At 60.3% G+C, this 27,303-nt stretch overlaps 9 protein-coding genes and 1 non-coding gene across 10 annotated transcripts; 4 read left to right on the top strand and 6 right to left on the bottom strand.

Annotated features, from left to right (window-relative positions):
• Window positions 1-494: 494 nt before the first annotated feature.
• On the bottom strand, window positions 495-2,431 carry VTJ83DRAFT_5052 (uncharacterized protein; the record flags this gene model as incomplete). Its single annotated transcript, XM_071011610.1, has 3 exons — window positions 495-1,316; window positions 1,385-1,474; window positions 2,384-2,431. 3 exons carry the CDS (start codon window positions 2,429-2,431, stop codon window positions 495-497), a joined length of 960 nt encoding a protein of 319 aa, XP_070866502.1.
• Window positions 2,432-3,172: 741 nt separating this feature from the next.
• VTJ83DRAFT_5053 (uncharacterized protein) lies at window positions 3,173-4,315 on the bottom strand (the record flags this gene model as incomplete). Its single annotated transcript, XM_071011611.1, has 1 exon — window positions 3,173-4,315. One exon carries the CDS (start codon window positions 4,313-4,315, stop codon window positions 3,173-3,175), a length of 1,143 nt encoding a protein of 380 aa, XP_070866503.1.
• A 1,270-nt stretch (window positions 4,316-5,585) lies between these two features.
• Window positions 5,586-6,755, top strand: VTJ83DRAFT_5054 (uncharacterized protein; the record flags this gene model as incomplete). The annotated part of the gene is made up of 2 exons (XM_071011612.1): window positions 5,586-5,747; window positions 5,820-6,755. The coding sequence occupies 2 exons, from the start codon at window positions 5,586-5,588 to the stop codon at window positions 6,753-6,755; spliced, it is 1,098 nt and encodes a 365-aa protein (XP_070866504.1).
• A 968-nt stretch (window positions 6,756-7,723) lies between these two features.
• VTJ83DRAFT_5055 (uncharacterized protein) lies at window positions 7,724-10,693 on the bottom strand (the record flags this gene model as incomplete). The annotated part of the gene is made up of 3 exons (XM_071011613.1): window positions 7,724-7,985; window positions 8,062-10,493; window positions 10,574-10,693. 3 exons carry the CDS (start codon window positions 10,691-10,693, stop codon window positions 7,724-7,726), a joined length of 2,814 nt encoding a protein of 937 aa, XP_070866505.1.
• A 2,127-nt stretch (window positions 10,694-12,820) lies between these two features.
• On the bottom strand, window positions 12,821-13,513 carry VTJ83DRAFT_5056 (uncharacterized protein; the record flags this gene model as incomplete). The annotated part of the gene is made up of 4 exons (XM_071011614.1): window positions 12,821-12,944; window positions 13,015-13,239; window positions 13,315-13,379; window positions 13,472-13,513. 4 exons carry the CDS (start codon window positions 13,511-13,513, stop codon window positions 12,821-12,823), a joined length of 456 nt encoding a protein of 151 aa, XP_070866506.1.
• An 893-nt stretch (window positions 13,514-14,406) lies between these two features.
• On the top strand, window positions 14,407-15,839 carry VTJ83DRAFT_5057 (uncharacterized protein; the record flags this gene model as incomplete). Its single annotated transcript, XM_071011615.1, has 3 exons — window positions 14,407-14,550; window positions 14,625-15,569; window positions 15,642-15,839. 3 exons carry the CDS (start codon window positions 14,407-14,409, stop codon window positions 15,837-15,839), a joined length of 1,287 nt encoding a protein of 428 aa, XP_070866507.1.
• A 623-nt stretch (window positions 15,840-16,462) lies between these two features.
• VTJ83DRAFT_5058 (uncharacterized protein) lies at window positions 16,463-18,375 on the top strand (the record flags this gene model as incomplete). The annotated part of the gene is made up of 3 exons (XM_071011616.1): window positions 16,463-16,794; window positions 16,862-17,177; window positions 17,251-18,375. 3 exons carry the CDS (start codon window positions 16,463-16,465, stop codon window positions 18,373-18,375), a joined length of 1,773 nt encoding a protein of 590 aa, XP_070866508.1.
• A 1,586-nt stretch (window positions 18,376-19,961) lies between these two features.
• VTJ83DRAFT_5059 (uncharacterized protein) lies at window positions 19,962-21,526 on the bottom strand (the record flags this gene model as incomplete). The annotated part of the gene is made up of 3 exons (XM_071011617.1): window positions 19,962-20,787; window positions 20,858-21,087; window positions 21,167-21,526. The coding sequence occupies 3 exons, from the start codon at window positions 21,524-21,526 to the stop codon at window positions 19,962-19,964; spliced, it is 1,416 nt and encodes a 471-aa protein (XP_070866509.1).
• A 1,531-nt stretch (window positions 21,527-23,057) lies between these two features.
• Window positions 23,058-23,168, bottom strand: VTJ83DRAFT_t96. The gene has a single exon. It is a non-coding gene; the product is annotated as a tRNA-Leu (tRNA).
• A 364-nt stretch (window positions 23,169-23,532) lies between these two features.
• On the top strand, window positions 23,533-25,391 carry VTJ83DRAFT_5060 (uncharacterized protein; the record flags this gene model as incomplete). The annotated part of the gene is made up of 2 exons (XM_071011619.1): window positions 23,533-23,731; window positions 23,782-25,391. The coding sequence occupies 2 exons, from the start codon at window positions 23,533-23,535 to the stop codon at window positions 25,389-25,391; spliced, it is 1,809 nt and encodes a 602-aa protein (XP_070866510.1).
• Between the last annotated feature and the right edge of the window lie 1,912 nt (window positions 25,392-27,303).

Below are 27,303 nucleotides of genomic sequence, written 5' to 3' on the forward strand. Positions count from 1 at the left end.
GACGCCCAGGCTTTCCATATATGAGAACGCGCGAGGTCAGCACAAGCTCCAGGCCTCCCAAACCGTGCTTCGCAGCTGGGACGCGGCTCCGGTGGTGGCATGGTCCTGGAGCGCATGCGCGGCGTGGCGGGGTAACCCGTGGTCATGCGCTTATCGATAAGCAGGTGACATGAACGTCACACGCGCCCTCCTCCCTCCCCCCCCACCCCCCCCAATATCCTATCACCAACACAGAGACGGGCGTCCTCGTGAGGAAACGTCAGCGCCGTGATAACCATCTGTCCTACGGGAAGTGGTAAACATTTCCATTCAAGCAACAAGACAAGACATCAAGACATTACGGAGATATCCCCAACCGACAACGCCAGCGTAACTCCCATGTCATCATGAACACGCCCATAAGCACCCATGTCCTCCAACATAACGCCACGCTCTCCATCCATCCATCCATCCATCCCATCCTCCAACCCCACATCCCACGTCCTGCCTCCTGGCTAGATCAGCTTGAGCGATGTCCGCTGCTGCAGCCTCGTCCCGTTCAGCATGGCCCTCGACTTCTTGGGCCGCTGCTGCAGCCGCCGGAAGGCCTCTTGGATGTGGCGCGGCTCGACGGGCGTGCGCCCTTCGCTGGGGGGGTCGAACAGCCCGCCGCCTCCCGGCAGCTTGCGCTTCTTGCCGGCGTTCTCGCCCGTGCGCTCGCGGTGCAGGTCCTCGTTCTCCTTGATCTTGAGGGCCTCCTCGGTGAGCGTCTGCACCATCTCAAACGTCAGGAAGCCTAGGATGTCCACAATGTCGTCGGACGGCTTGCTGTCCGTCACGATGCCGAACCCGGCCCACTCGCGGAACCGCTTGCCCTTGCGGTAGGTGAAGGACGCTTGGCGGTATTCGGACCACGTCACGTACTCCTCCTTGGTCATGGCCTTGGTGCGCTCGTCCGCCTTGCGCAGCCGTTGGAGGGTGATGTAGTTCATCTCCTCTTCCTCCTCGTCCTCCTCGTCCTCGCGCTCGGGAACCTCGACCGAGTAGAAGGACGCCGGCTCCCAGGGGAGGCCGACCTTGGACTTCTTGTTCTTCTTGGCCGTGTCGTCGACGGGTCCGCCCGCCACGACGCCGCCGACGGGATCCTCGGCTGCGCCGAGATCCGCCTCGCCGCCCTTGTCGTCCGAGTCCTTGACGTTTTTGCGGACATCCTTCCACGAGAGGAACGTCCGCAGCCGAGACACCTTGGGCGCGTCGTCGCGGATCTGAAAGATGAGGTCGTTGATGGTGATGGACCGCGACCCGCGACGCGCGGCCAGCTCGGTGCAGTTTCGAAGCTGCCGTGGGCGTCAGCTCAGAACCAAGCAGGCCAGCGGAGGCACCAAGCTGGCGAGGGGCCGCTTACAATCTCAATGACCTGCTGGCGAACGATATCCTCAATGATGCCCGTGGTCTCAACAGATGGCTCTCCCGTCTCGCCAGACACGTACATCATCTTGAGCATTAGGTAGTTAGCAATCGCCTCGCGAGGGTGCGGTTCACATCGAGCGCCATCGTTCCAGGGAGGGGTGGGGAGTCCATGAGCGATCTTGAAGGCATCGCTAAGATGGCGCAAAGGGACTCCTTGAAGCCCTAGCCATGGCTCGACCAGGCGCCGTCGTTTCTCGAGGCCCTTAACCTCGTCGAGAATGGCAGCCTTGCCAAAGGCGCCCAGAAACATGGCGACTTTGCCCAGAGCAACCAACAACAGGAAGAGCGAGACTGAAAGGAACAGAAGGGGACGGGGACAATGTTGCAAGCCCGAGGCTCCAATCGAAGGATACAAAGGAACCGAGGGGCAAAGCGCAAAGAAAATAGAGAAGTAAACAAACCCCAAACGCTTTGGGGGGGTTGTGCTGGGCTGGGTTTGGAGATGTCGTCGACGGGGGCAATTTGGTGAACAACCGGATCCCAGAAGCAAGATGGATGGACGAGATGAGGGAGGTCCCGAGAGAGCTTGAATGCCAACACCAACGTCCAGCGAAAAGCCCCCTAGCTCATCGACAACGCCACGAATTCACGGCTTCCTCACGCTCTGCGTCATCGTGAACCAACAATAGCACCTGGAGAAAAAAAAAACCCCTCGCCCCGTGCTCTAGGCTACAAGAGCCAACGCAGAGGACAACGGATTCCCATGATGCGACTGGCATCACTCACAGCCGCTGGCCGTCCGACGGGGAGAGGCCGTGTGGTGTTTGTAGAAACCATGGATAAATAACAAAAGAAAGGTTCTCTCTGGTAGCCAAAGTTTCGCCAGGTTTGCTGGCTACGCCATGCGTGGGACAGGAGGGTGTTGGGGGGGGGTGAAGCGGCTGTTCCGGGAGACGGTGACGCGTGAGGCCGAGTGAAACCGATTGGAGCTCACCTGTTGGATCTCCTGGCGATACTTGTACTGTTTGTCCTTGTCCGCCATCTTGCCGTGGCCCCAGGGCTAGCCGGGGTTATGAAGCGGTGGGTGTAGACGGTCTTTGATGCTGGCGGTGCTGGGAGATGGGAGAAAGACGGTTTCTCCCCCGACGGTGGCTGAAATGGAACCCTGCGACGCGCTTGGAGGCTTCAACGATGAGAAACGAGTTCACCGACGGCCTCCAAGATATTGGCAAAGCGCTTTCATGAAAGGGAGTGTCAATGGCCAATCAAGAAGTGTATGCATCGATGGGAATTCGATGCCAGGCGTCTAATACGACGGTGTTTGTGCTGTATCTTGGATGGAAGATGGATGCAGCACGGCTAGGTCCCTACGGTTGTCGTTGGACCCTTCGGCTGCCAAGCCCGGGGAGCAGGCGCTGCCATGAATGCATATATCGGGGCTTGTGACATTAAAGTTTCTGTTAACAAGATACTTCACTCATAACCCATGATACATTCTAAAAAAGAAGGCTTGGGGATGTTTGTTCGACAAAAGTATAAATTGCAAGGAGTAAATATCTGGTGATATTGTTTTCATCTTTCTTGTTCGTAATGAGAAACGGTAGGTTTGAGGGGTTGAGGTCCTTGGCCCGGCTTTCTTGCCTGCTCTCATCGCTAGAAGGTGTACGCAAATGAGTTTTGCAGAGCCAGACATCCAAGCTATCTACATCGGAAAACAACCCCCCTCCCCCTCCCCCCCTCCACCCCAGAGAGTGCTGCCCTTTGTAGGTCTTGTACCAAAATGCTAGTCCTCCACATCACGACTTGACGATACCCTCTCGTCTTCCACTGTCAAATCTAGACCACCACCCTCCCGACCTCTCGTCGTCATCCAGCCCCAGACGACAATGTAGTGCCCGGCCAACAGCTCCCACTCCTCCACCTCATCCAGCCCTCCCTCGAGCAAATCGATCCTCCTCTTCTCCCCTTCGTCAACCCACCGATCCCAGATGACGTTGACCGTCCTGGATCTCGCCTCGTCAAACCCAGCCTCCCTCAGCCTCGTCTCCTGGTCCGCCGGGGTGGGATACACCTCGAGGGTGGGCATGGTGATGCCCCGCGCGGCCAGGTTCGACACCATGGTCCGCCCGAAGGGGTCGTTGGGGAGGACGGGCTCGTAGATGACGATGGCGACGGGGGCGGAAATGGCCTGGGTAAAGTGGCGCATGACAGACGCCGCGTCGGAGGGCGAGAGGTAGCAGAGGCAGCATTCGGAGATGAGCAGGGTCGGGGCGTTGGGGTCCAGGTGGGGGAGGAGGAGGGGGGGGGTGTCTGGGTCTGGCGTGGAGGAGAGCCTCCGCAGGTCGAGGCCGTGCAGGATGAGGGTGTTGCTGGTTTCTGGTGAGGCACCGACGGCGCGCCAAGAGGTGGGCGACGCGGGCTCGGGGGCTTGGAGCACGGTGTTGAGGTACGCGTTGGACTCGAGAATGGTCCGCTTGCGCGTGATCATGTCTGGGAAGTCGATCTCGTGGTAGGTGAGGTTGTCCAGCCCGCGCGAGGCAAAGAGACGCAGGCAGCGCGTGTCTGTGCCGGCACCGAGGGAGACGATTTGTCTCCTCGGAAGCGGGGCGGTCGTGGCCAGGAAGCGATCCACGATCCTGTCGATGGCGGTGGTTCGAGAGTACGTACCCCGGTTGATGATGGGGAGGCGACGGGTGGGGGGTCCCTGGACGAAGAAACGAGCAAAAGGGTCGGAGAGATAGCCCAGGTCCACGGCACTTAGACGAGAAACGGCAGCATCTGTGTCGGTGCCCTGGATGGTGGCATCGTGGCTGAGGCCCCGTCCGGGCCCGGAGCTTCCTCCCCGGCCCCGGCCAGCGAATCCCCGGCCTCGTCCGCCGGCCCGGCCGCGGAGGGAGAGCAGGTTCGGTATGGAGGGCGCCGACATAGGCAATCTGCTACTTTGGGTGCTCGGTGGCTTGAGACCTGTGAAGGCTGCGGGGTCTTCCGCAAAACGCAGATTAGGCTGGCTGCGTCGTCACGGATTCTGGTCCAAGGCAGTGTTGGAGGTGAAATGGAAGATGGATGACGACCGACTTCCAGCAGTGCTGTTGAACGCCCCGTGGGAGAGGAGATGAAGCCCTCTTGCTTTATGACCCTCTCTCCTCCTGACCTATGCGTTCGATGTGCCTGTCTTGTTGTGAGCATGGACTAGCAGCCGATCCAAGCCCAGCAGGTTCCCAATCTGGTGTTCTCGATCGGTAGTTGGTAACGTTAGATGGCGACCTGACCCCACTCCTCGTTCATGGCGGTCATCCAACCCCACACTCCACAGCCCAAGCGTGGACCCGACGCTCAGGTACTTTTTCAGGGGGTCCAGGACGTCCAGGACATTATCAAGAGGGAACCTTCCGGACCTATGTACTGTGTACCTACCTACATGCTTCATACACAGTAGGCAGGGATGGATTTAACACAGCCCTGGAAGACAGCTAGCATCTCCAGCTAAGAAGGAAAAATAAAAATTTAATAAAAAAACAAAATAAAAAACCACCGAATGTCCAAAATACCAAGCATCGTCCATGACCGGGAGCCACATGTCGAGAGGGGAGGAAGCCGCTCAAGGACAATCCCCGTCTCCGGCGTCAAGAAACTTTTTCCGAGACATTCGCCGCAGACAGTGAGCAGACCAAGGAACGGCACCCAGGCTCTCACCTCGCCCTCCATCTCGGACTTCCATGCTGCCCCGGGCATTCCAACTTCCCGACGGGAGGTTGTGAGACGATGTTTGCGCAGATCCAAGCGCCCCCTCCCCCTCGCCTCCCAGCCCTGCACCAACGTTACGGTTGTATGAATGGGACCAGATTTCCGGATTCAGAAGGGCTGGACCGGGGGGCGCTTGACGTTCCCGCACGGCAGCCAATGCCAGGCCCCGACCCTGCTGACAAAAGTGGAACAGGTGCCTAGCACAAGTCCCAGGCAGAGCGGGCTGCGGGCCCTGGTACGGAAGGCGCCGCATGGCCTGCTCCTTATAAACCTCGACGAGCTGACGCGCCGCCTGCGTCGTCATCTCCGTCTTTGCTGGTTCTTTGGCCCTTTCTTGTCCTCCTCTCGCTTTTGTTCCTTGGCAACCTTCGTTTTCTTTTCTTGTTCCTCCTGATTCTTCATCTCCAGCCATAATAGTCCGTCCGTCGGTTGCTTGCGCTTTCAACCCAGCCATGTTCCGGACGACGGTGAGCGTCGGCCATGCGATGGCCCAGGGCTACCTGGCCAAGCGCTACGCCGAAGAGGAACAACCTCCCTTTCTGAAGCTTCTCGACACGGCCCACCTGCTTGTCGTCCTGGCCAACATCATCCTCTTCCTCCCGATCTTCTTCATCGTAAGCGTTCCCAGGACCCACAAGGAGGCACTGAAAAAGAGTCCATCGGCTCCCTAACACGCATCCTGCTAGATTTGGTACACCCTCCCAAGCGTCCATGTCACGCTCGCCGCCGTGGAGGATCCCCTCCCGGCCTATGAGCCGGTTCCCCTGGACCCCCAAGACGACGACGCGCCCAAGGACCCCAATGATGCTGCCGGCGGCAGCCACCGCAACCGGCCTGTCACGTCGTCTCTGCGCTCGACCAACCGGGTTCTGAAGTCGGTCTTTGGCTGGCGCGCCATCTTCCTCGGCTTCCGCTACGCCTGCGTCGCGGGCGCCGTCGCCTTCGTGGCCCTCAACTTCTTCGATGCCCTGCCCTTCGTGCCCTTCAGCATCGCCCACCTCCTCTCCATGCTCGCCGCTTCTCCCTTCACCACCGTCTGGGTGCACGCCGTCATCGCCGCCCCGACCCCCGGCTCGGAGCCGGCCAAGTCTCTCCGGTCCCGCCTCCGCTCCTACCGCAAGATCTACGCCACCACCTGGTTCCCCATCTTCCTCACCTGGGCCGCCACCAACGCCGTCATCTTCTCCTCCCGCCTGCTCGTTCGCCTCATCGGCCTGCCCAGCCTCGACCCCAACAGCCCGGACTTCGTTGACCCCGAGGATCGCTCCCTCGTCCCCAAGTCCCTGTGCGTCAGCGGCGTCGCCCTGGCCCTGTACCTGCTCCTGGTGGTGCCCGCCCAGACGGTGCTGCAGCGGGTGCAGGCCTCGCTGCTGCCCGCCGACGAAGACACCATCGTGCCCTTCGACCGGTCCTTTGGCGGCCGCCTCGAGCCCGAGGTGGTCGGCGGCCAGCGCTTCGCCACCTTTGGTGCTGCCTTCAAGACGGTGCCCTACGCCAGCTGGGTTCGCATCTACCTGCAACGCGCCAAGATCTTCCTGGTCACCGCCGCGACCTACGTCCTCGTGGGCCTTCTTGTCGCGCTGCAGTTCGTCCTGCTGCAGAAGATTGCCGGCCCTGCCTAAATCCAGGATAATTACACAACATCGGGTAGCAGCAGTGATCCGGACTTCCCTGACCCTTCGCTGCTAGGATACCCCGTAGGTGGCCAGATTGCTCTTGGCAAGCTTATAAAAGGGCCTGGATCTGAATGGGATTGCTTTGGTTTTCCTCTCTCCTTATTTCTTCTCAAACCATGTCATAACTACCTATGTCTTGAGCATCATCCGAGGACCCAACGGAACACACAAAAATATACATGTCTATTTCTTTTGTTCGTCAGCAGCAGCATCGTGTCAACAAACCACTCCATCGGGTCGATGTGAAGGTTGATCTCGTCATCCCTGACACGCTTGCTTGGACCCCCTTTCTTTCAAGCTCCCGCGAGCAGGCAACCAAAGTGAACAGAATTGGCACAATGTGTGATTGTATCCAGAATGCGTGGGACTAAGACCTTCTAATATAGATTGCCCTGAAGGGGAGGTGTCCAACATCGTTGTGTTCTCTTTGCCTAGAGAAAAAAAAAAAAAAACAGAGAACCCACCACAAATTCATCGCATAATACTCAACAACTGGAATCTGGGAGAAAAGGAGGGGGTATTATCACAAGACGGTCCTAAGCCCTGCCGCTACGTTGCCCACACTCTTCACAGCCATTGCCCACATGTCATGTCCTCTCCACCTCTTCTCTCGAGACTCTGGTCGTAGCCACCGATTCTCTAACCTTTCACAAAGAAAGCGTACGCACGTTAACCCCCCCCCCTGTCTGGCCCAAGTGCTCCGTATGCCTCTAGGTAAACAACTCCCGCCGGCCCCCCTCCTCCCCTCCCCTTCTAGGAACCCGAGAGCATATGCCCAAAACAAAAAGATGACCCATCTCTGCATTCACATCTCCGTACGCACCAATCGGTCATTCATCAAGTCATGCAGGCATCCATTCACTCCTTCGTCCGTCCGTCCGTCCGTCGGCGCATTCCTCCCACCAAACCAAACATTACGACTTCTGGAAGAACCAGCTCGTCCTCTTGTTCTCGGGAGGGTTTTGCAGGCTGGCGACGGTGGGGTGCGACGCGCCGGCGGCCGACGCCGACGACTCACCGCCGCCGCGGAGGGGCTTCGCGATGCGGCTGCCGATGCTGAAGGCGCCGCCGCCGAAGCCGCCGAAGCCGCCGCCCGCCGCCGAGCCGAGGCCGCGCGTGCTGCCGGCCTTGGCCGCCTCGAGGCGGTCCTTGACGGCCGCGAGCTGAACCTCGAACCTGTACGGAGAGGAAACGCCATGTGAGCATGAGTACCGAGAGACAAAGAGGGCGAGAGAGAAAAAAAAAAACGTACTTGTGGCTGGCCTGGGCCATCTTCTCCTGGCTCTCCTGCAGCAGCTGCTCCAGGCTCTGGATGCGCTCGTTGCGAGCAATGAGCTTGCGCTCGGCGATGGCCACCTCCTTCTTGAGGCTCGAGTTCTGCTCGACGAGCTGGCGCTGCACCTGGGTGAGCTGCTCGAGGTTGCGCTCCAGGAACGCCATCTTCTTTTGCTGGGCGCGGTTGTTGCTGGCGCGCAGCACGTTGTTGTACTGCTCGCGCGTCTCGTCGAGCGAGATCTCGAGCTCCACGACGCGCTCGCAGCGCTTCTGCAGGTCGCGCATCAGCGACTTCTTGATCATGTCGAACTCGGCGAGCTGCTGCTGGACCGTCTTGCCGTTGGCGAGCGGCACCGCCGCGGCGCCGTTGGCCTTGACGCGGCGCTGCAGGTCGTCGACCTGCGCCTTGAGCTTCTCGTTCTCGGCGGTGCGCGCGGCGACGTCGGCCCGGAGCGCCTCGACCAGGTCCGCCTGGATGCTCGTCTTGTCCGACAGCGACTTGGCGAGCAGGGCCTTGACCTCCTCCTTGTCGGCCTCGTCCAGGTTGCGGGTGAGCAGCTCCTCGTGCTCGAGCTGGAGGGCCTCGAGGCGGGCCTCGAGGTCGGCGCGCTTGCGGGCCTCGGCCTCGCTGGAGGCGGCGCTGAAGGCCGACAGCTCGGCCTGGCGCACAAAGCCCTGGGTCTCGACGAGCTTCTCGCGCAGGGCCTTGAGGTCGTCCGGGGGGATGGGGTCGCCGGTCGAGCTGATCTCGTAGAGGGCGTCGATGCGGGCGATGGCGTCGGCGACGGCGCGCTCGTTGTCGCTGAAGACGTCGCCGCTGAGGTCGAAGCCGGCCATCATCTTGGCCATCTTCTCGGCCTTCTTCTTCTCCTTCTCGTCGAGGGCGGCGCTGGTTTCCTTGGCGCTCATCTTCATGTCGAGCATCTGCTGCTTGACCTCGTCGAGCTCGGCCGTCAGCTCCGCGTTGGCGTCCTTCAGGCCGTCCATGGTGATCTGCGCCTCCTTGTTTTCGAAGGCTAACCTCTCGAGCTGCATCTTGAACTCGTTGGCCTCGCTCGTGAGCCGCTCGTTGTCCTTGCTGAGCTTGGTGCCGTGCTCCTTGAGGGTCGCCAGCTCCTCCTTGGCCTCGCGGAGCTGCCGCTCCATGGCGGCCGCCTGCGTCTCCTTCTCGGCGAGCTGGTCCTGGAGCTCGTTCTCGCGCCGCAGGAACTCCTCGCGCTCGTCCTTCTCCAGCGGCAGGCTCGGGGTCCCCGCCCGCTCCAGGCCGCCCGGCGTCTCGGCTCCCGACCGATCCGGCAGCAGCCGGGACGGGGTGGACGGCCGCGCCACCCTGCCTTCGGCCCGCGCGCCGGCCGCGCCTTGCTCCGAGAGCGGCGGGACCCACTTCTCCTTGGGCACCGTCTCGCCGCCGCGCCATAGCTGCACCTCGCCCTCGAGGTTGGAGATGTAGACCTCGTAGGTGGTGATCTGGGTCTTGGCCTTGGCGAGCATCATCTTGAGCTCGGCCGGGCTCAGCTCGGCGTTGACCTTGGCCTTGTTCTTGATGGTCTTTGCGCGCATGCCGAAGCGCAGGGTGCTGAGGGTTTCGACATCGTTGTAGCTGCTGGGGGAGCAGTTGATGATGAGGGTCGTGCGGCTGTTGCCGCCCAGGGACTCTTGCAGGATGCGGGTGAGCTTGGAGTCGCGGTAGGGGACGTGGGTGGATTTGCCGTCGGTCAGGGCGTTGATGACCATGCCGAGGGCGCTCAGGCTCTTGTTGATCTTTTTGGCCTCTTCGAGGGTCTGGCCGCTGGCGCCCGTCTTGCCGACCTTTTCGCTGCCGGCCAGGTCGACCAGGAACAGCTGGCCGCTCTTGGCCGAGCCCGTCTCGACGTTCTTTTGCGTGATGGTGATGACGAAGATGGAGTGGGAGCGGGACGACTCCTGGTTCATGTTGGTGGCGGCGACCGCCCTGGCGTTGCCGCCGCGGCGCATCACCTCAAACACCTCCTGGACGCTCGAGACGTAGATCTCGAGCAGGCCCTTGACGTAGACGCCGCGGTTCTTTTCTTCGTGGACGGGCAGGTTGTCGTTTTGCGGGGCGAGCAGGTCGCGGATGCGCTCCATGTAGATTTCCATGTAGCTCACTCGTACCGTGTACTCGATGTTGGCGGGGCTGGACATGATGCTGGCAAAGATCTGCTCGACGATGCGGGGGATGACGCCCTTGCCCTCGTCGTCGTCGATGTTGGTGCCCATCATGGTGTAGGATTTACCGGCGCCGGTTTGGCCGTAGGCGAAGACGGTGCCGTTGTAGCCGTTGAGGATGTCATCGACGGTCGACTTGATGGAGTACTCAAAGATGTCGGCTTGCTTGCAGGACATGTCGAAGACGCGGTCGAAGGTGAAGGTGCCCTGGGCCTCCTTGGACTAGACGAGACAGAAAGACACAAATCAGCACGCCCGCCGCCGGCGGTCTCTCCGGAGAGGCAAAGCCCGGCACAACTCACGTCGATGGTGCACGTGTCCGGCCCATTGAAGCTGACGATGGGCTGGCCGCCCGACTCGATTTCGACCCTGTTCTGGGGCCGAAACCGAGCCACGACCTTGATGCTATTTGCGTTCGACATGGTGGCTGCCGGCTTCCCGCGCTGCTGGGAAGCGCAAAGTCATGAAGGGAGAAGGGCGGGAATCGGTGCCGGAGCCGTTCGCCGTGGGAAAGAGAGGAGAGGTAGAGAGCGGAGATGCGTCGGCGAGGGAGGGGGAGGGGGAGAGAGGGTGATCAAGACCGGAAAAAAAAAAAAACAAAAACAAAAACAAAAGGACGAAGGATCCACGACACACTACCGCGGCGGAAACCGAAACTCGCCTTGAGCACCGGGCGAGCGTTGCGGTATCGCCGAAAGGAAGAAGCGGGACGCCCGGGACGGAAGCGGTCGAGGGACACCTTGGGGAAAGGCTGCGGAAGGGATGGCGGCAGATGCAAGTCCTTCGGCGAGGGTGGCACGCGTCGGGGCGTCGGTTGCAGGGCCGGAGAGAGGGTTTTCGGGCCAAGGAGAATGCTGAAACGGGATGCCCAAGAGGTCTTGGACCTTTGTCATGCAGTCGTTGAGGGGACCGAGAGGAGGAGGATTGGGGTCGTTGGTGGGGCACAAGAGGAGCCCAAAGGCGGTGTCAGGGTTACGGTCCCAGTGGCGCCGCGCTGGTGTGTTTTAGCTGTGAAGGACGTCAGGTCCAGTACACGTAGGTGGTAACGTTCGTTACCTGAATGGCATGCCTGTCCATGCGAGTGCGCCGAGTCACGCAGGGACTTGGAACGCTGAGCTGAGAAGAGCCGATAAGGTGGTTTGGTTGGGAGACGGGTTGTTACCGTACCTACCTAGTACCCGAAGTGCAAGTGTCATTTCCGGGTTCCAGCTTGTCTTGTCTTCCAGGTCAACACACCTGGCGGGATGGCAGAATGGCGGGGCCCAGACGCGACAGTTCGCGCGACCACGGCGGGGAACCTGGTACCCGAGCTGGGCAGCACAGGCAGGCGAGCAGTCGGGCTCGGGTTTTCAGTGTAGCTGCCGGTAGGTACCTACCGTAGCCTGTTGTCATGTACAGCGTACCTACCTACCTACCGACCATGGTAAGAGATGCCTACCACCTGACCTGGTACCTACCTGCCTAGGGCTGTGTTTCACAGCTGGGCAGTCCAGCGCCAGCCTGTCAGCAGCTTGGGGGTGGGGGGAGGGAGGAGCCCCGCTTCAGGCCGCCTCAGCCGAGCCTCCAGTGCCCAGATTCCAGGGTGGTTGGCCGGGTCCATTCAGCATCCAGGAGGCAGCAAAGCGGCAGAGCCAGGGGGGAACCAGCCGAAACCATACGTACCTTAACATTCATCCGATTTTACGTCTTATTGCCCTTTTATGCAGGTGGAGAAGACCTCAATGACGATTTGATTACCGCCAATGCTCCAACATTTCGCCGTGTCTTCTGTGAAAGCAGTGGAGGACCTAGGGTAGCTGAGGGAGGACTATTACGTGTCCTGAGCCCAGCCAGCAGATCTCAAAGCTTCCAGCTTGCGTCGGGTGTGTGTTGATGGATGGCTTCGTATGGACCTAGGTGCCTTACGCCGTGTAATAGTGTGTAGGGCAGTGCCGTCCACCCCCGGGTGCCGTTTCAAGTTGATCCCCTGGCTCTCGGATCCAAGAAACCCACGCGTACCTAAATTGTGTCTTGTTGCTTCCATCATCTACCAACAAACCTCAAGAGAAAGGATCGACTCGATATAGACTAGCTACTCTCTCTCTCTCTCTCCCCTCTCTCTCCGCAGGCAGGATCCTGGGCGCGACTGTGCACGGGGGAGGTAGGTAGGTAGGTAGGTAGGCAGGTCTGGTACCACCTGGCCTCTGTCGGTACTCATCTTCCGGGCCTCAGAACTCCCAACCCGGCTTGAAATCATGTCCCATCCCCCCGCCAATTTGGATTCCACCCAACCGTGCCCAAGAACCAGCCAAATGCTTCCAACGCCATACAACAAATAGAGTGATTCGCCTCCCAAAATGCTCCCAACCAGGCCAATAACGCCGAGACTCCATGCTAAGCTAAACAGCGCCCTTCACCATCATGCTTTCGATCCCGGACGAACCGACGGACGGACGGTGGCTGGTGGGCTGTGGCTGCTCAAAGCGGAATCGGTCGGACATGGAAGAAGCTGCCGGGCATTAACGTCGCCGATCCCAGAGCGCACACCCCCAGACGACCATCGCGTCGCTTCAGTCCTCCCAGCTCTTTTCAACCGTCTCCCTCACTCGCTTGGTGTACTCCTTGCGGTTGTCCTTGTAGAGGTTGGATGCTTCGACATTGGCGGGGGATCCGGTGTTGGGGTCGTTCAGCAAGCTAGGCGAGCCATGGTCAGAAATCGCCAGGCCCACACGCCTTCCTAGGCGGCAGAATCTCTCAAACCCACCTCTGGATACTTGTGAGCACCGCAGCGACGTCGTAGGTTGGGCTCCAGCGGTTCTGGAGAATGTCGAGGCACAGCTCGCCGGTGGCGTAGACGTTGGGGTGGAACATTTGGCTGATGAACTTGACCGAGGGCGGCTTGTTCGGGTACTGCTCCTCGAAGTGCATCACGAGCCGGAAGGTGCCGTCTTCGAAGGGAGTGTCGGCGGGGCCAATAATGACGGCATTCCTTTTTTTTTGGGTTCATCGAGTCAGCCGTCGGTGCAGATGCGAAACAACGCCCCCCCGGGGGGGGAATGCTCACCAAGTCATGACGTTGTCGGGAACGGGAGACGCGGAGACGCCAGCGGGGGGGTCCGTCTGCATGCGCTGGAATCCCAAGTTAGCCTGCGTGAATCAAGACCCAGGCCCAGAGCATCGCGTCGCTCTTGGGCTCGCTCGGAGACACATCGGAGACGCACCTTGAAGTCACGCATCAGACGACGGCGGGCGGCGGTGGACATTGTAAGGGGAGGGAAAGCAGAAAAGGGTCGATATGCACAAAGGACTTGCAACAAGATTTCTGGGGGAGCGCAGGCGATGGATGCGTCGAGTCGGCAGCGATGAGGGGGTTGGATGACGATACATACGGGTTGAGGAGAAAAGGATGGCGACTTGCAGGCGAGCGGCGGATAAGAGCTTCGGATCCGAAGAGCGCGGCTTCGAGTTGGCGGTATCGAATTATTCATTTACCGAAGGGCGGTCGCCTTATCGGGACCAGGGCCCAGATCGTGTTGTGTTGGCTTGCTTGATCGCAGCAGCGATGGCGCTGCTTTCCCCATCGCCCCATGACCTAGACCTCGCAGGCCACCCTCGGGTTTCTTCTTGGTCATTGCCCATGCGCATGGTTTGTCTTGTCGAATCTCCCTTGCTTGGGAGTCAAGTTGCATCCGCTACGCTTCACGTCTTGCACCGTGTGTGTTTTGACGCTCAGAACGGATGTACATAGTACAATAGTACTACGCAGTATAATAAGGGGCGGCTGCACGTGCAGATTGCTTACCTAAGCCAGCCGAGTTTCGATTTCCACCTTCACTTCCCCGCCCCTGGAATCTTCTCCAGGCAAAGGGTGGGTCCCGTTGGCCCCTCCAGTCCACCCCTCCATGGCTCCACCTCCACACGCCCGCCCGCCCGTTCGCTCCGTCACAAGCCGAAGCCGAACAGCTGCGGCAGGGATTCGGCCATCATGTGCCAAAGACGAGAACGACCCCTCGACGCACCGTCTGCCCGGGGAATACCGAGTTCCCTCCCTCCTTGTTCTCTTTTTTTTTTTTTTCCCTGCCATGCCAGTTCATTTCTCTTGCCTTGATTCTTCAATTTTAGGATACCATTGCCTTTTCGTTTCTTCCTTAGAACCATGGCCAGCCAACTTAGAAGCACAGCGCGCGCCGCATCACGGCTCCGGGCCGAGTCGGCTCGGCTATTCTCGACCCAGTCCGCTTTGAGGCGAGAGATTCGCGACGCCTACATTCTCAGCGGCTCGAGGACACCGACGGCCAAGGTGTGTGAACGAAGACGAACCTGGTCCATGGTGGCCAACTGCTGACGTTGTTGTGCCCCCCTCCCCCCCTCCAGTTCAATGGCTCCTACGTCAGCGTCAGCGGCCCTGAGCTCGGCGCCGTCGCCATCAAGTCGGCGCTCGAAAAGTCCAAGGTGCCCGTCTCCAAGATCTCCGACGTTTACATGGGCAACGTCCTCCAGGCCTCGGTCGGGCAGTCCCCCGCGCGCCAGGCCGCCATCTTTGCCGGCCTCCCGCCGACCGTGGAAGCCATCACCATCAACAAGGTGTGCGCCTCGGGCCTGAAGGCGGTGGCCTTCGCGGCGCAAAACATCCAGCTGGGGCTGGCCGAGGCCCAGATCGCCGGCGGTTTCGAGAACATGTCCCGGGTGCCTTACTACCTCCCCCGGGCAAGCGGCCTGCCCGCCTTCGGCCACGTCAAGATGGAGGACGGCCTGATCAAGGACGGCCTCACGGACGTCTACGACCAGATCCACATGGGCAACTGCGCAGAGAACACGGCCAAGAAGTACGGCATCACCCGCGAGGCCCAGGACCAGTACGCCATCCAGTCGTACGAGCGGGCGCAGGCCGCGTGGAAGGCCAACGCCTTTGCCGACGAGATCGCGCCCGTGACGGTCAAGAGCCGCAAGGGGGAGACGGTCATCACCGAGGACGAGGGCTACCTCGACGTCAAGCTGGACAAGGTCCCCTCGCTCAAGCCGGCGTTTGTGCGCGACGGCACGGGCACCATCACGGCGGCCAACTCGTCGACGCTCAACGACGGCGCCAGCGCCCTCGTGCTTGGCAGCGAGGAGATCGCCCGCGAGTACGGCGCCGGGTCGCGCGTCCTCGCCCGCATCTGCGGCTCCGCCGACGCGGCCGTGGACCCCATCGACTTCCCCATCGCCCCGGCCAAGGCCGTCCCCATCGCCCTCGAGCGCGCGGGCATCACCAAGGACCAGGTCGCCGTGTGGGAGTTCAACGAGGCCTTTGCCGCCGTTATCAAGGCCAACGAGAAGGTAAAGACGAAAAAAAAAAAAAAAACACGAGACGCATTCTTTGGCGCATCCAGCTAACCCCCTGCCACGCAGATCCTTGGCCTCGAGGGCGCGCGCGTGAACCCGCTCGGCGGTGCCATCTCCCTGGGCCACGCCCTCGGCAGCTCTGGGTCGCGTATCCTCGTGACCCTGCTGCATCAGCTCAAGCCGGGCGAGTATGGCGTCGCGGCCATCTGCAACGGCGGCGGCGCCGCGACGGCGATGGTGGTCCAGAGGATCGAGTCGGTGTAAACGGGGGATGGATTGCGCAAACGGTGCCGTGTAAAAAGCAGCTTCATGATCTGGGCGTCCGCGGGCCACATAGCTTTTGGTTTGGGGGTTCTTTTAAATCAAATATGGTCGGTTTTGCTAGGTTGTGAGCGGGTTTTGGGAAGAATTTGAGGAGAGGGCATTCTCTTAGGCTGCATGTACTGGCGATAGCCAGCGGCAAACATAGCATTTGGGCGGGCTGTGGGTCCTTAGAACCAGGGTTAGGGTCAGCCATGAACAATGGGACATATCCGCGATGCATTCACTCTCACCTCCTCGGCTCCCCTTTCTCACCACTTCAACTCCATGCACAGCGCCTGGACGCTCTTGGAAACCAAAAAAGGGAAAATACGCATATAATTTCATCGGCTCTCTGCATTGTTTTGGCCGGCCGACCAAAAAAACAATGCCACGGTAATAAGACGTGCTCATCTGGGGTGTAGGATCCAGACGCGTTCAACGCGATATCCAAGCTTTCTCATCCTCTTCTCTATTTACTTTCCATGCGGCATCTCTTGAATTCACCTGTCCAGTGATATCAGCTCTGGGAATCTTCCCCATCGCTTCTAATCCAACGCAACCGCCCTCTTCAGATCGTCACCATCATGAGCCTCGCGGTCCAGTTCCTGACTAGCATCCGGGGATTCGTCCTGGACCAAAATGGCGACGAGCTGCGGAACTGGCTCCTCGTCGAGAACGATGTCGCCAACATCTACTTTGACATGGCCAACGAGCTGAAGGCCAGCTTCCCCGAGAACTCGCCGGCCCTCGAAAAGCTCGTCGAGAAATGCCTGCCCGAGGAAGACGACGTGCCGGAGGGCAAAGGGTCCCCGTGGCCCGGCTTCAACTCCTTCGTCAAGGACTACCTCGAGTACTGGCGCGACGTCGACTTTGAGGACCTCGTGAGGCTTCACGCCCGCCTCAGCAGCTTGGTTCTGTATGTGAACCGACCATGCATCGCCCTCCCCGCAACGCCATCGAACAGGCTAACGCCAATCTCGCAGGTCATGCGCCAACGCGCTCGCCAACCCGACCTACGGCGCCATGCTGCTGCAGACCAGCATGTCCCTCTCCGAGTCGCTGTCGAAGCTGGTTATGGGCCTGAATCGACAGCCTCAGCTGCTGGCGGAAATCGAGGGCGACGTGGCGGGCGACGAGGGCGGAGAGCGCAAGTCGGTCGTCGAGCTAGCCGCCGACATCATCCAGAAAATCTTCACCTCCTGCCTGACGGACCGTTCCAGCACCCGGTGGTCGCAGCCCAAGGGGAAGAAGGTGGCCGTCTATCTCTTTGCGAATCTCACCCTGAAGCTGCTCTTTGCGGTACGTTCTCGCTCTGTCCGACGCGGCTGCTGTCAGGTTGACTAATTTCGTTCCCCCCCCGCCCCCTCCGCAGTGCGACAAGTCACGTCTCGCCGTCCAGATGTTTACCAACTTGTCCACCAGCGGGCCGGCGCTCTCCCTGTACCCAGCATCCCAGCGGGTCACCTTTCTCTACTACCTCGGCCGCTTCAACTTCGACACGGGCCACTTTCCGCGCGCCGAAATGTGCCTGGCCGAGGCGTACCGGCAGTGCCCGCCCGCCTTCCAAAAGCACCGACGACAAATCCTCACCTACTGGATCCCCGCCAACCTCCTCCTTGGCCGGTTCCCCTCGTGGCCCTTGCTCCAGCGGCCCGAGGCGGCCGGCTTTGCCGACATCTTCCTCCCCATCTGCGCCGCCGTCCGCTCAGGCAACTTTGTCGCCTTCCACCAAGCCCTCGACCAAAGCCGCGACTGGCTCTGGGACCGCGGCTTGTACCTCACCCTCCTCTACCGCCTCAAGCCCCTGGTCTGGCGCTCCTTCACCCGCAAGATCTTCCTCATCACCTGGCAAGGCTCGGCCTCGGCCGGCGGCGACAGCAGCGGTTCTAAGACCAACCCTGCCTCCGCCGCCGCCGCCGCCGCCGCCGCCGCAGAAGGCACCAAAGCCGCCGTCCTCTCCCTCGAAGACGTCGTCGCCTGCGCCGAGTACGTCCAGAAGCTGCTCGAGGGCTACACCCCCGCCAAGGCCCCCGCCAACCACCCGCACCACCACAGCCCCCACAAGGCCAACCCCCTCCTCCTCCGCGCCATCGCCAACAACGCCACCCACTCGCCCGACGCGCGCTCCCCCTGGCAGCTCCTCCCGCCGCCCGGCGGCCAGCCGCGGCGCCTCATGCCCAACGAGGGCCTCATCTTTGGCAACCGCCGCCCGGACCTCGAAAGCATCGAGGCCGTCGTCGCGGGGCTCGTGTACCAGGGCCTGCTCAACGGGTTCGTCGCGCGCCAGCAGAAGCGGTTCGCGGTCGAGGGCGCCAAGCGCAAGGGCGGCAACGCCGTCGCGGCCGGGTGGCCGCCGCCGTACGAGGCGCTGACGGAGCGGTTCCGGGAGGCGTGGCAGGAGGCGGTGGAGGCGTGCGACGAGGGAGGCGGCTACGACGGCGCGGAGCCGCCGGGGGAGCTGGATGAGGTGCCGGGGTGGGTGAAGAACTTGGGGTGATTGTTTGATGTCTGGGACGGAGGCGAGTGGGTATCTAGGTCTCCCTTGACCCGGGCCGTCGCGTTGTTGTTTGTTCGCGGGTGGGTTGGTTGCTGATGCGGGATGCGGGATGCGGGATGGGTACACAGATATATGCACGGGATTTGTCTTGGAGAGAGGGGAGTTGGCGGGTGGGTGCCAGAGAGCATGTATCACAATCTCCAACTTGGATTTGTTTGTAGAACACAAAATACAAACATCATGTTGAGCAGGATGGAATCCTGCCGTGATATCATTGCCTGATATGTCCCTCCCCCCCCCCCCCCCCCCCCCCCCATGCAACCGGAGGTCTTGATATCGTGGGTCTGCCAGCAAAAGAAAAACAAACCAAAAAAAAGGGGGGGGAAAAAGGAATGGCCGAGTGTTCACATCATCCCTCTTCCTCGTTCAAGTGTCGGCTCCGAAACAGGTCACCATCACCACCCGCATCACTCAACAAAATCACCACCGCCCATGTGTGATCGTCAATCATTTTCACATTGACTACCTAGGTGCAGCCAAATCCATGATCGTCCGACAGGATCCAGGCTGCTGCTTGTATCTATCCCTCCCCAAGACGGCGCGCGGCCGACCTGAGCGGTGCCTAGGCATGTTTCTTTTCTGTTGTTCCTTTTGGGCCAAGAACCTCTCCCCGATCCTCCGAGGGTGGTTTTTTTCTCCCGCAGTTTCAAAATTGCCATACCGGATAGTCGCCTAAAGCAGGCCCATCCTCCGCCGTCATCTTCATCCTCTCTCATCCAAGCCATTACAATTGTGTGTTTCATGAACCAAAGCCACCACCAAACCGCCAAAGCAAAGAACCAAGCCTGAAACCGTCTAAACCAAGATGCGCACCAAGGGCCGCCGAGGACGACCGGTAACCAAGAAACGAAGCTCGAACGGGGGTATATCGCGAAGCGCTAAGACCATGCAAAACAGGAATCCAAAACGAAGTGCGACGGCCGGAATCGAAGTCGGGTGTTGTGGTGTCGGCGCGCAGAGTCGAAGTCGAAAGGAAGAAATAATAAAAAGCCGGAAAACGAAACGAACAAAGACAAAGTTGTGTCGTCGGCGGCAGGGGGGTGGGGGGGTGTTCCCGATCCCTCTCCGAGCAACAACCAATAGACACTAACACGACGCCGGGCAGAAAAGAATGCCGCGGCGGCCGAGGTATGTATGGATGGTAAGTCGTCTATACAATAAAAGGGTAATATGATAGGCGAAGATCCCTGATGGCGACGAAGGGGGGTCCATGGTTTGTACCGCTGAGGCCGGGGCGCTCCCCCTCGGCGAGGTCGAAAACGGCCGCATCGAAACGGGTCGGATCGAGGCGCAAAAAATGGGGGGGTTCGTTTCCGATAAACGCGAGCGGGCATCAGAGGCGCCTATAGAAAAGTCCTGAAAGGCGAAGAGCGAAAAGCCAAAAAGAAAAAGACGAAAATAGGAATGCGTGCGCATGCACAGTTGCGAACCGTCGGTCCGCTTCCGACATGGCTGCTGCCGAGAATCGAAGAGGAAGAAAGGTTGAGGAGAAAAGAGAGAGGGACAAAGGAACCCGCCGGCAGCGCCTAGATCAGCGCCGCCGCGGCCACCAGCGCGACGACCAAGCCGGCAATGGCGGACCCGCCCTCGGCGGCGGCGCCTTCGTTGCTCGAGGTGGACGAGACGGCACCGCGAGCCTCGTCCGAGCTGTGGTCCTCGACCGCGTGCGGAGTCGTGTGGGGAGAGTCCGGGGAGACCGTCGTGGCTCCCTGGGCGTCAATTTCCTGGAAGACACCGCCGTAGAAGTGGTCGGACGTGGTCCAGGAAGATGACGATGATGAGGACGAGGACGACGAGGACGGGCTGTTCTTGGACGAAGAAGACGGCGGCGACGACTCGGCCTGCTTCGCCGAGGGGGCGACTGGAGCCTTCTTCGTGGGCTTAGGGTCCTCGGCGGGCTTGGTCGGCTCGGGCTCCTTGGGCGCGGGCTTTTCGGACGGCTCCTTGTCCTTGCCGGACGGCGAGCCCTGGGAGCCATCGGTGTTGAAGACGACAATGTTGGCGGTCCGACCCTTGGGGACGGTAACAACGCAGAAGGAAGCGTCGCTCACCCCGCTCGCGGCGGCGGGGCCCTCGACCTTGTTATAGCCGAACTTTGACGGGTCGATGCTGCAGGGAATTCCGTTGCAACCGCCGTCCGGGCACTCAATCCTGAGGCCGTACGAGGGCTTGACGCCCTGGTACCGGGGCTCGTCGAGGTACACGGGGTTCCAGGCAATCTTGACATAGGTGATGCCGTCGTCCAGAGTGTTGGCACCGGCAACATACGCCGCCCAGTTGCCGATCGGCTCGTCGGGAGTGCCCCACACGCAACCCCTGGACGCGGCTATCCCCGGCGCGTTGACGTAGTAGCTGACGATGGGTTAGTCCCTTTGCCGTCCCCTTTTTCAGCGGCTTTGATACAGGGAACTGCGCTACTTACTGTGCGGCAGTGCCGGCCCAGTACTCCGGTCCTGGGACCGCCAGCGTGACGGCATCGTTGACATCTGTCGGGATGATCATGGCCTCGTTGCCCGGCAGAACGGTCTGGCAGAACGACACAATGCTCCCGGCCTTGTTTACAGCCTTGACCGTGCCGGTGCCGTCCATGCAATACGGGCGTTTGGGGAAAGGCTTTTCGAGCTTCCCGCCTTTGCACAACAGCCCTCCGTACTAGATCAACACAACCCCCCCCTCGTCAGCTCACGTCGTTTTCATTGTGCAGAGAGCAAGCAAAGCTCCAATCACGCACCATCGAATCCGGATAGGAATATCCCGTGTTGGGCTTCCACTGCGCCATCACCTTGCCAGGCCTGCAGGCAAGCGGGCACCACGTGCCGTCCTCGCAGGCCTGGTCGGGACTCATGGCAAACCCGTTGTTCTCGGCTCCCGGGACGTGCACGAGGTCCGGATCGTCTGGAAGCTGGCACCTGGCTCCTCGCGCTGCCTTTGGAGAACCGATGGTCTCGTTGGTTCGCGGGCTATGGGTGTGGCCGTGGCCGTGGCCGTGGCGCCTCGCGTAATGTCCGTGGGCGTGTCGGTGGCCGAGGCTGGCGGCGGCTGGCTGGGCGGCCAAGAGCCCGAGGGCGATCTGGAGCGTCGAGAGCTTCATCGTTTTCACCTTCAAGAACCCGGAGAAGAAGCTCGACTTGAAGCGATTGAGACAAGGCCGGCAGGCGGACAGATGGGCGTTGGGCCTCGGATGCGTGTGCCCCTGACGTAGACCGGCCGAAGTGGAGCGAGACCTTTTTCCCTCTGGTCGTCGATGGTTCGATCGCCCGGGCGCGTTCAACAGGCTTGATGAGCCTCTTCGCGATCAGCACGCGGTGGATGCCGAGGTTTGCACAGAGAACCTCTCAGCAGCCGTGATGATGAGGATGTCGACGGGGAAAAGACAGGCAAACGAGCGACAGGAGAACAAGAAAAAGAGAGGATGTTCTGGACCTTCTGGACCCGACAGACCGCAAGAGAAAAGAACAGGCGGCTAGGGTGGTAAGCGCAGAGCGGGAAAAGCGTGATTGACGGGCTGGCTTGGGATGAGGTCTGGGCCAGGGGCCTGGCTCAGGCTTCTGAGCCGCTTCTTCCCTTCTCTGCTTGCTTCCCTGCGGTAAGTTACCCTACGGCAAGCTGAGGAAGCCCCTTTGGCTTCCAGGCCCCGTCTGGGGGGAACGGCGGTCGGTGGGCAGAGCCTAGGGGGGCCCGAGGCCAGACCCGGGCGGCGTGGACGGGGCGTGATGACCCATGGCGTCGCCTCACGGGGCTGCCCAATCAGGGGCGTCTGTTGTCTCCTGGTTCCTGGAGTCTCATCTCGGCAGTGGGCACGTCTTGACAGGGGCTCGTCCAGGAACGCCAATGGGAAGTACAGCTGGAGATTGCAGAATCAACGGCTCGCGGGATGAAATCCCCGGTCGGTTGCGGTCTGGCCTGGCTGGGCCTGCCGGCACTGGAGACAGAGTTTGCGATGTGCGGGTTCTTTTCCTTTGACGGGTCGACAGGGTTGATGAATGAAGTTTGCGATGGGGCCGTTGTCTGAGGTTGAGCGTCAGATCTGAGGATCTTGATCGACAAAAGTGAACTCGTGGGACGGTGCACAATTTCCGTCCATGATGTATGATCCATGATCCTGACAGTTTTTTTTCTCCCATTTTCAAGCCGCCACGCGGGAGGATTCCATGCCATCAAGAAGAAAGCAGGCCCAACGATGTTGATGGGAAATAAAAATGTTTCACGGCCCAGTGCTCGGTGTTGTTGGTTCGTCCATGTGTTGTGCCTCCCCCCCAAATCCCCTGGACGCGGGAAAGGGTTGCCGGCTAAAATGAATCTCGTTGTCATTGCGTACACACCATTATTCAACGCTGATGTTGGTGGAGTTTTTTTGGGTCTCACAAGATTCTGTGGGTGTTATTCGATGGATGGGACAAGGTCGGGACAAAACAAACCTGTGGCAGATCAAGTCTTGCATGGTCAAGCTGAAAAGAGAAAAAAAAAAGAAAAAAAAGAGGAAAAAAAAAAGAAAAAAAGAGGAAAAAAAAAAAAGAAAAAAAGAGAGAGAGAGAAAGACCAATGCCGGGACGAGTGAGCAACAACCGAATGCAAAAAAATGTCATGTCTCCCCTCCCATGCACCAGGAGGCAAAAGATAGTTGACAAGTGTGAGATTCGAACTCACGCCCTTTCGGACCACGGAATCTTTGGGAAGATTTTGATTAAGGGTGAACCTTAACGTGGCGCCTTAGACCGCTCGGCCAACTTGCCTGGATGGATGTTGAAGGTCCGGGATCCAGGTGAGAATTTTTCTGCGGAGCTGAGGGAATTCCGTTCGTCCAGGTGGGATGAGGTTCCATGTCGGCGAGTGGACCTGTAAGTAAATGCTGAGGTTGTGGAGAGCAGTGGGAACGTCGAGGGTCGAGGGTCGAGGGTCGAGGGTTGAAGACACTTTTTTGGTTCTGTTGTTGTTGCCCAGGTTGGCTAGGGTTATTATCGATAACCAGCTGACCAGCTCAAAAAGCCCAGCCGCTTCTGCAACATGCCTAATTCACGTGATTGCCACGTGACGTCACCCATCTGTTGTCGTCTTCCTCCCCAAACAACCTCCAAGGCCACGACTTGAACCAGCACCATGTCAAGCTCAGCCGGAGCCGACACCAGCGGCTCTGAATACTGGCCCCTCCACATTGCCCGGAGCGATGGTCAAGGATACACCAACCTCGACAACTTCCCGCTGAGCGACAACGATGATCAAGACGTGGAAGCGCGTGAGCGATGGGAGGTGATCGTCGCCGGCCATTTGCAGAAGGAGCTGGGACCCAGAGACGACAGTGCGTGATAACCTGCTTTTCTCTTCAACAGGTTCTGACTTGAGCAACAGAAAAGCAGTATAAGCTTGCCGGGTTCCCCAAGGGATACGAGCTACGACGCTCCGTTCGAAAGGATGGCATCACCAGGGACTATTACCTGTATGGCCATCCTCATGGACCCAAGGCCGCCTATCGGGCCCCCGGCGAGTTTGCTCATCATGCCGTATGGCTGGTGAGCAACTCGACCGACAATAAGGACTGTCCCTGCCGGCTCTGCTCCATGTACCTCGCCGCGTTCAAAGGCTCGAGGGAACGGAGCCTGGGAGCCGTCCAGCCGCCGCCGCAAACACCGCCCCAAGCGCAACAGAACCACCACCAGCAGCAGCAGCAGCAACAACAGCAGCAGCAGCAACACCAACAGCAAGTTCAACAGCATCAACGGGAGCAGGATCAGCTTCTGCAGCAGCAGCAGCAACAACAACAACAACAACAGCTCCAGCAACCACCGCGACAGCATCCTCAGCAACAGCAGTTCCGGCAGCCTCAGCCGCCCCTCGAACCGGGAGTAATTGGCTGGACCAACGTCTTTCGCGTCGGCGAGCTCGTCTGGTACAGGCACACGGCCTGGCGGTTGGGCGTCATCATGGCGATCGTTCCGTCGGCCGGAGGCATCGCGTCCACGGGCGCTCCCGACGCGAGCTACGTCTTCCAGCTCGCCCCCTTGGGCCACGCCCTGCTGGAACAGACCCCGCTCATCAAGGACTGCCAATCGATGCGGCCCTTCCTCACCTTCAGCGTGCCCAACGTCACCAGCCCGGAGCTCCACGAGGCGCAGTTCTCCGCCGTCGACTGGCGCGCCCTCATCGACCGCCTCTCGCTCGAGCCGGACCCGGCCAGGCGCGAGACCGCCCGCCAGACCATCGGCCTCGACGCCTCCAAGATGGGCGCCCGCGCCATCAACGACGTCTACTCGACCTTTCGCCTCCTCCGCCAGGGCACCACCCAGGACGGGTCCGTGCTCATCCAGGCCTATGCGGGCGTCTACCTCGGCGCCGAGATGGTGTGCGTCGGCGACCCCTTGCGCGTGACAAGCGCGTTCCCAGCGGCGCAGGGCTCCGCCCCCGGCGGCCCCGAGCCCACCCTCGTCATGCGCATCGCCGAGATGCTCGTCCTGTCCCCGCGGGTGCCCGGCGCCGGGCGCGAGCCCGCCCTGCGCTTCAAGGGCAACCTGTACCGCATCGTGCGCTCGCCCGCCGCGCACCCTCCCCCGCCCAACGCCGTCCCCGACCCGGAAGTCGCCGCCCTGGGCCCGGCCTTCGCCGAGGAGCTTGCCTCGCGCAACGCCCTCGAGGCGGCGCGCCAGCAACAGCCGGGCGCCGGCGACGGGCCCTGGCGCTGGTCCTGGGTCCTGGCCGCCCCCGACGTCGCCCTCGGCGAGCCCGAGGTCCAGGGCCGCTTCTACGTGACGACCCGGCTCATGAGCATCATCGACCCGGTGCGGCACCAGCAGTGGGTGCGGGCGCCCGCGAGCGCCGCCATCGACGAGCCGCCGGCCTACCTGAACGCGCGCCTGCACAGCGGGGCCGGGCACTTTGCGGGCCGCCGCGCGAACCGCGCCGCGGCGATCGGGGACGCCATCTCGGTGAGGTTCCAGGCGCCCGAGGGGATGCTTGAGGAGTAGTATATCTCATTGCGTCTTGCGCGGACGGTCGCTGTCGGTGGAGCCGGGCCCCACGGCGGCCTCGCGAGAATGACGGTTGCTGCCGTATGGGTTGGATGGGTGAATGCCCGGGAGCCCCGGATGGTTGTGCGTTTGTTTCTGGTGCCTACGACGGCTTAGAAGGCGTGAGCCGACGGCGAAGGGGTGCCTGGGTGTTGTTTTCCTTGGAAGCTTTTCTGTGTGCTTGTAGTGTCTAACCCCCCCTTCCGTAGCAGGGAGGAGGACTACTGTGTATGGGGGACCCAGCTTGTTAGGTACATTCCCTGCGTAACCTTTGGGCCTTTTTTTTAGTATTCCTTTTTAGCCAAGGTTGTCTGTGATTCTCGTCCCTTGCCATCTCGTCTTGCGTCTCCTGTCCTTGTCCTCATCGCCCCGCCTTCTTCGAGCCATCCTCTTGACCGACACAGGTCGTTCCGTGATGCCACAACGCGAGCTCCTCGTCGCCATCTGCTCGCAGCAAACCCTCCCGCCGCCCTCCTTCTCGCAAGGAAGCTCCCCTTCCGCCGCACACCGGGGGTCTATAGTATATGTTGTGTCACCAGGCCATGACCCGTTGTTCCCCGACAATGTCCGAAACAGTCCAGCCGCTGTGTGAGAAACCGAAGAAGCGGTGAGCCCGCGGGAGGGGGGGGGGGGGGGGGTCTGTGTCATTTTGTAACACCACCTCGCCATGGGCTCAGGACAATGCAGGATCCCAATGTATCCACCGGGTGTATCCAGAATCCACCAGGACATGGGACGGCAGGTTTGCGCTTCTCCCTCCCTCCCACTCTCTCTCTCTCTCTCTCTCTCACCTACACACACACACACACATGCACACACAGAGACAGACAGATAGACAGACAGACACAACCCAAGGATCCTATACCAGAAACCACGGGGGAAAAAAAATGCTGCAAGCCTCTTGCGCCGCCAGCGGCAGGGTTTCTCCCTGGGCTGCCCCCTCGAGAGCGCTGCATGGTTGATCGATGAACGACCGCTCCGCAATGCCCGCAAAGGCCTGATGTTGAAGGTGTGTGCGTCGCGCGGGAGGCGATTGGTTCCTGCGGAGGCTGCCTGAGGTCATGCACCTCCCTTCCCCCCCCCCGGCATGCTCCTTGTCGGGCTTTGGGCTGGAACCAGAGCATCGGTAACCCGAGGCTCGGTTGGACCCAGCTGGCCGGCGAAGCAAAAGCAGCGGTGGGGTGGTCCACGCTGTCGGGTTTCTCGGCGGAAACCCCTACTAGTAGACGATGGGGGAAAAAAAAGTAATAATGAGCTGACATGGTGAACGATTGGGCCATGCGGCCGAGGGAGGTGGAGGAAGACGAGGAAAAGAAAGAGGCGTCGAACTTGGCGGATCAGCCACTCAGCCGCACGTGACACCTTGACAAGCTGGAGCTGAACAGCAGCGACGTTCCGCTCCATGAACGTTAGTGAGTTACCCGAATCCCTGGAAGTGGATGTGGGATATGGACGTGTCAGCCAACCGGCATTCCCGACAAGAATGGCACGAGGCACATGTGGTCTTTGAGCTAGTACTTGGGCGGGCAAATGAGATCAAGATTGCATTGATTTCTTGAGAAGCGACAAGATCTCGGAATGCATTGGTAGGATTGGAAGCAAAGCCAAAAAAAGGGATCCAGTCTCCCATCAAACTTGAGCAAGCCATGACGAGCACGCACGCTACCCAAATGAAAACGCAGCTTGAGAATGGAATGGGGGGGTGTGTGTGTCTGTCATTGATGAAAAGCCAAACTGAAAAACAACAACGGAGTACTCCAAAAACAAAGACATAATCCGACATCATGATCTCTCTCTCTCTCTCCCTGCCCCAATAACAACATGTATCCTGCAGGCCCCGTGCCCTTATCCAACCTCCTCCTCCTTCTCT

The sequence above is a fragment of the Remersonia thermophila genome, chromosome 4, assembly GCF_042764415.1.
Source record: "Remersonia thermophila strain ATCC 22073 chromosome 4, whole genome shotgun sequence".
NCBI classification, from domain to species: domain Eukaryota; kingdom Fungi; phylum Ascomycota; class Sordariomycetes; order Sordariales; family Chaetomiaceae; genus Remersonia; species Remersonia thermophila.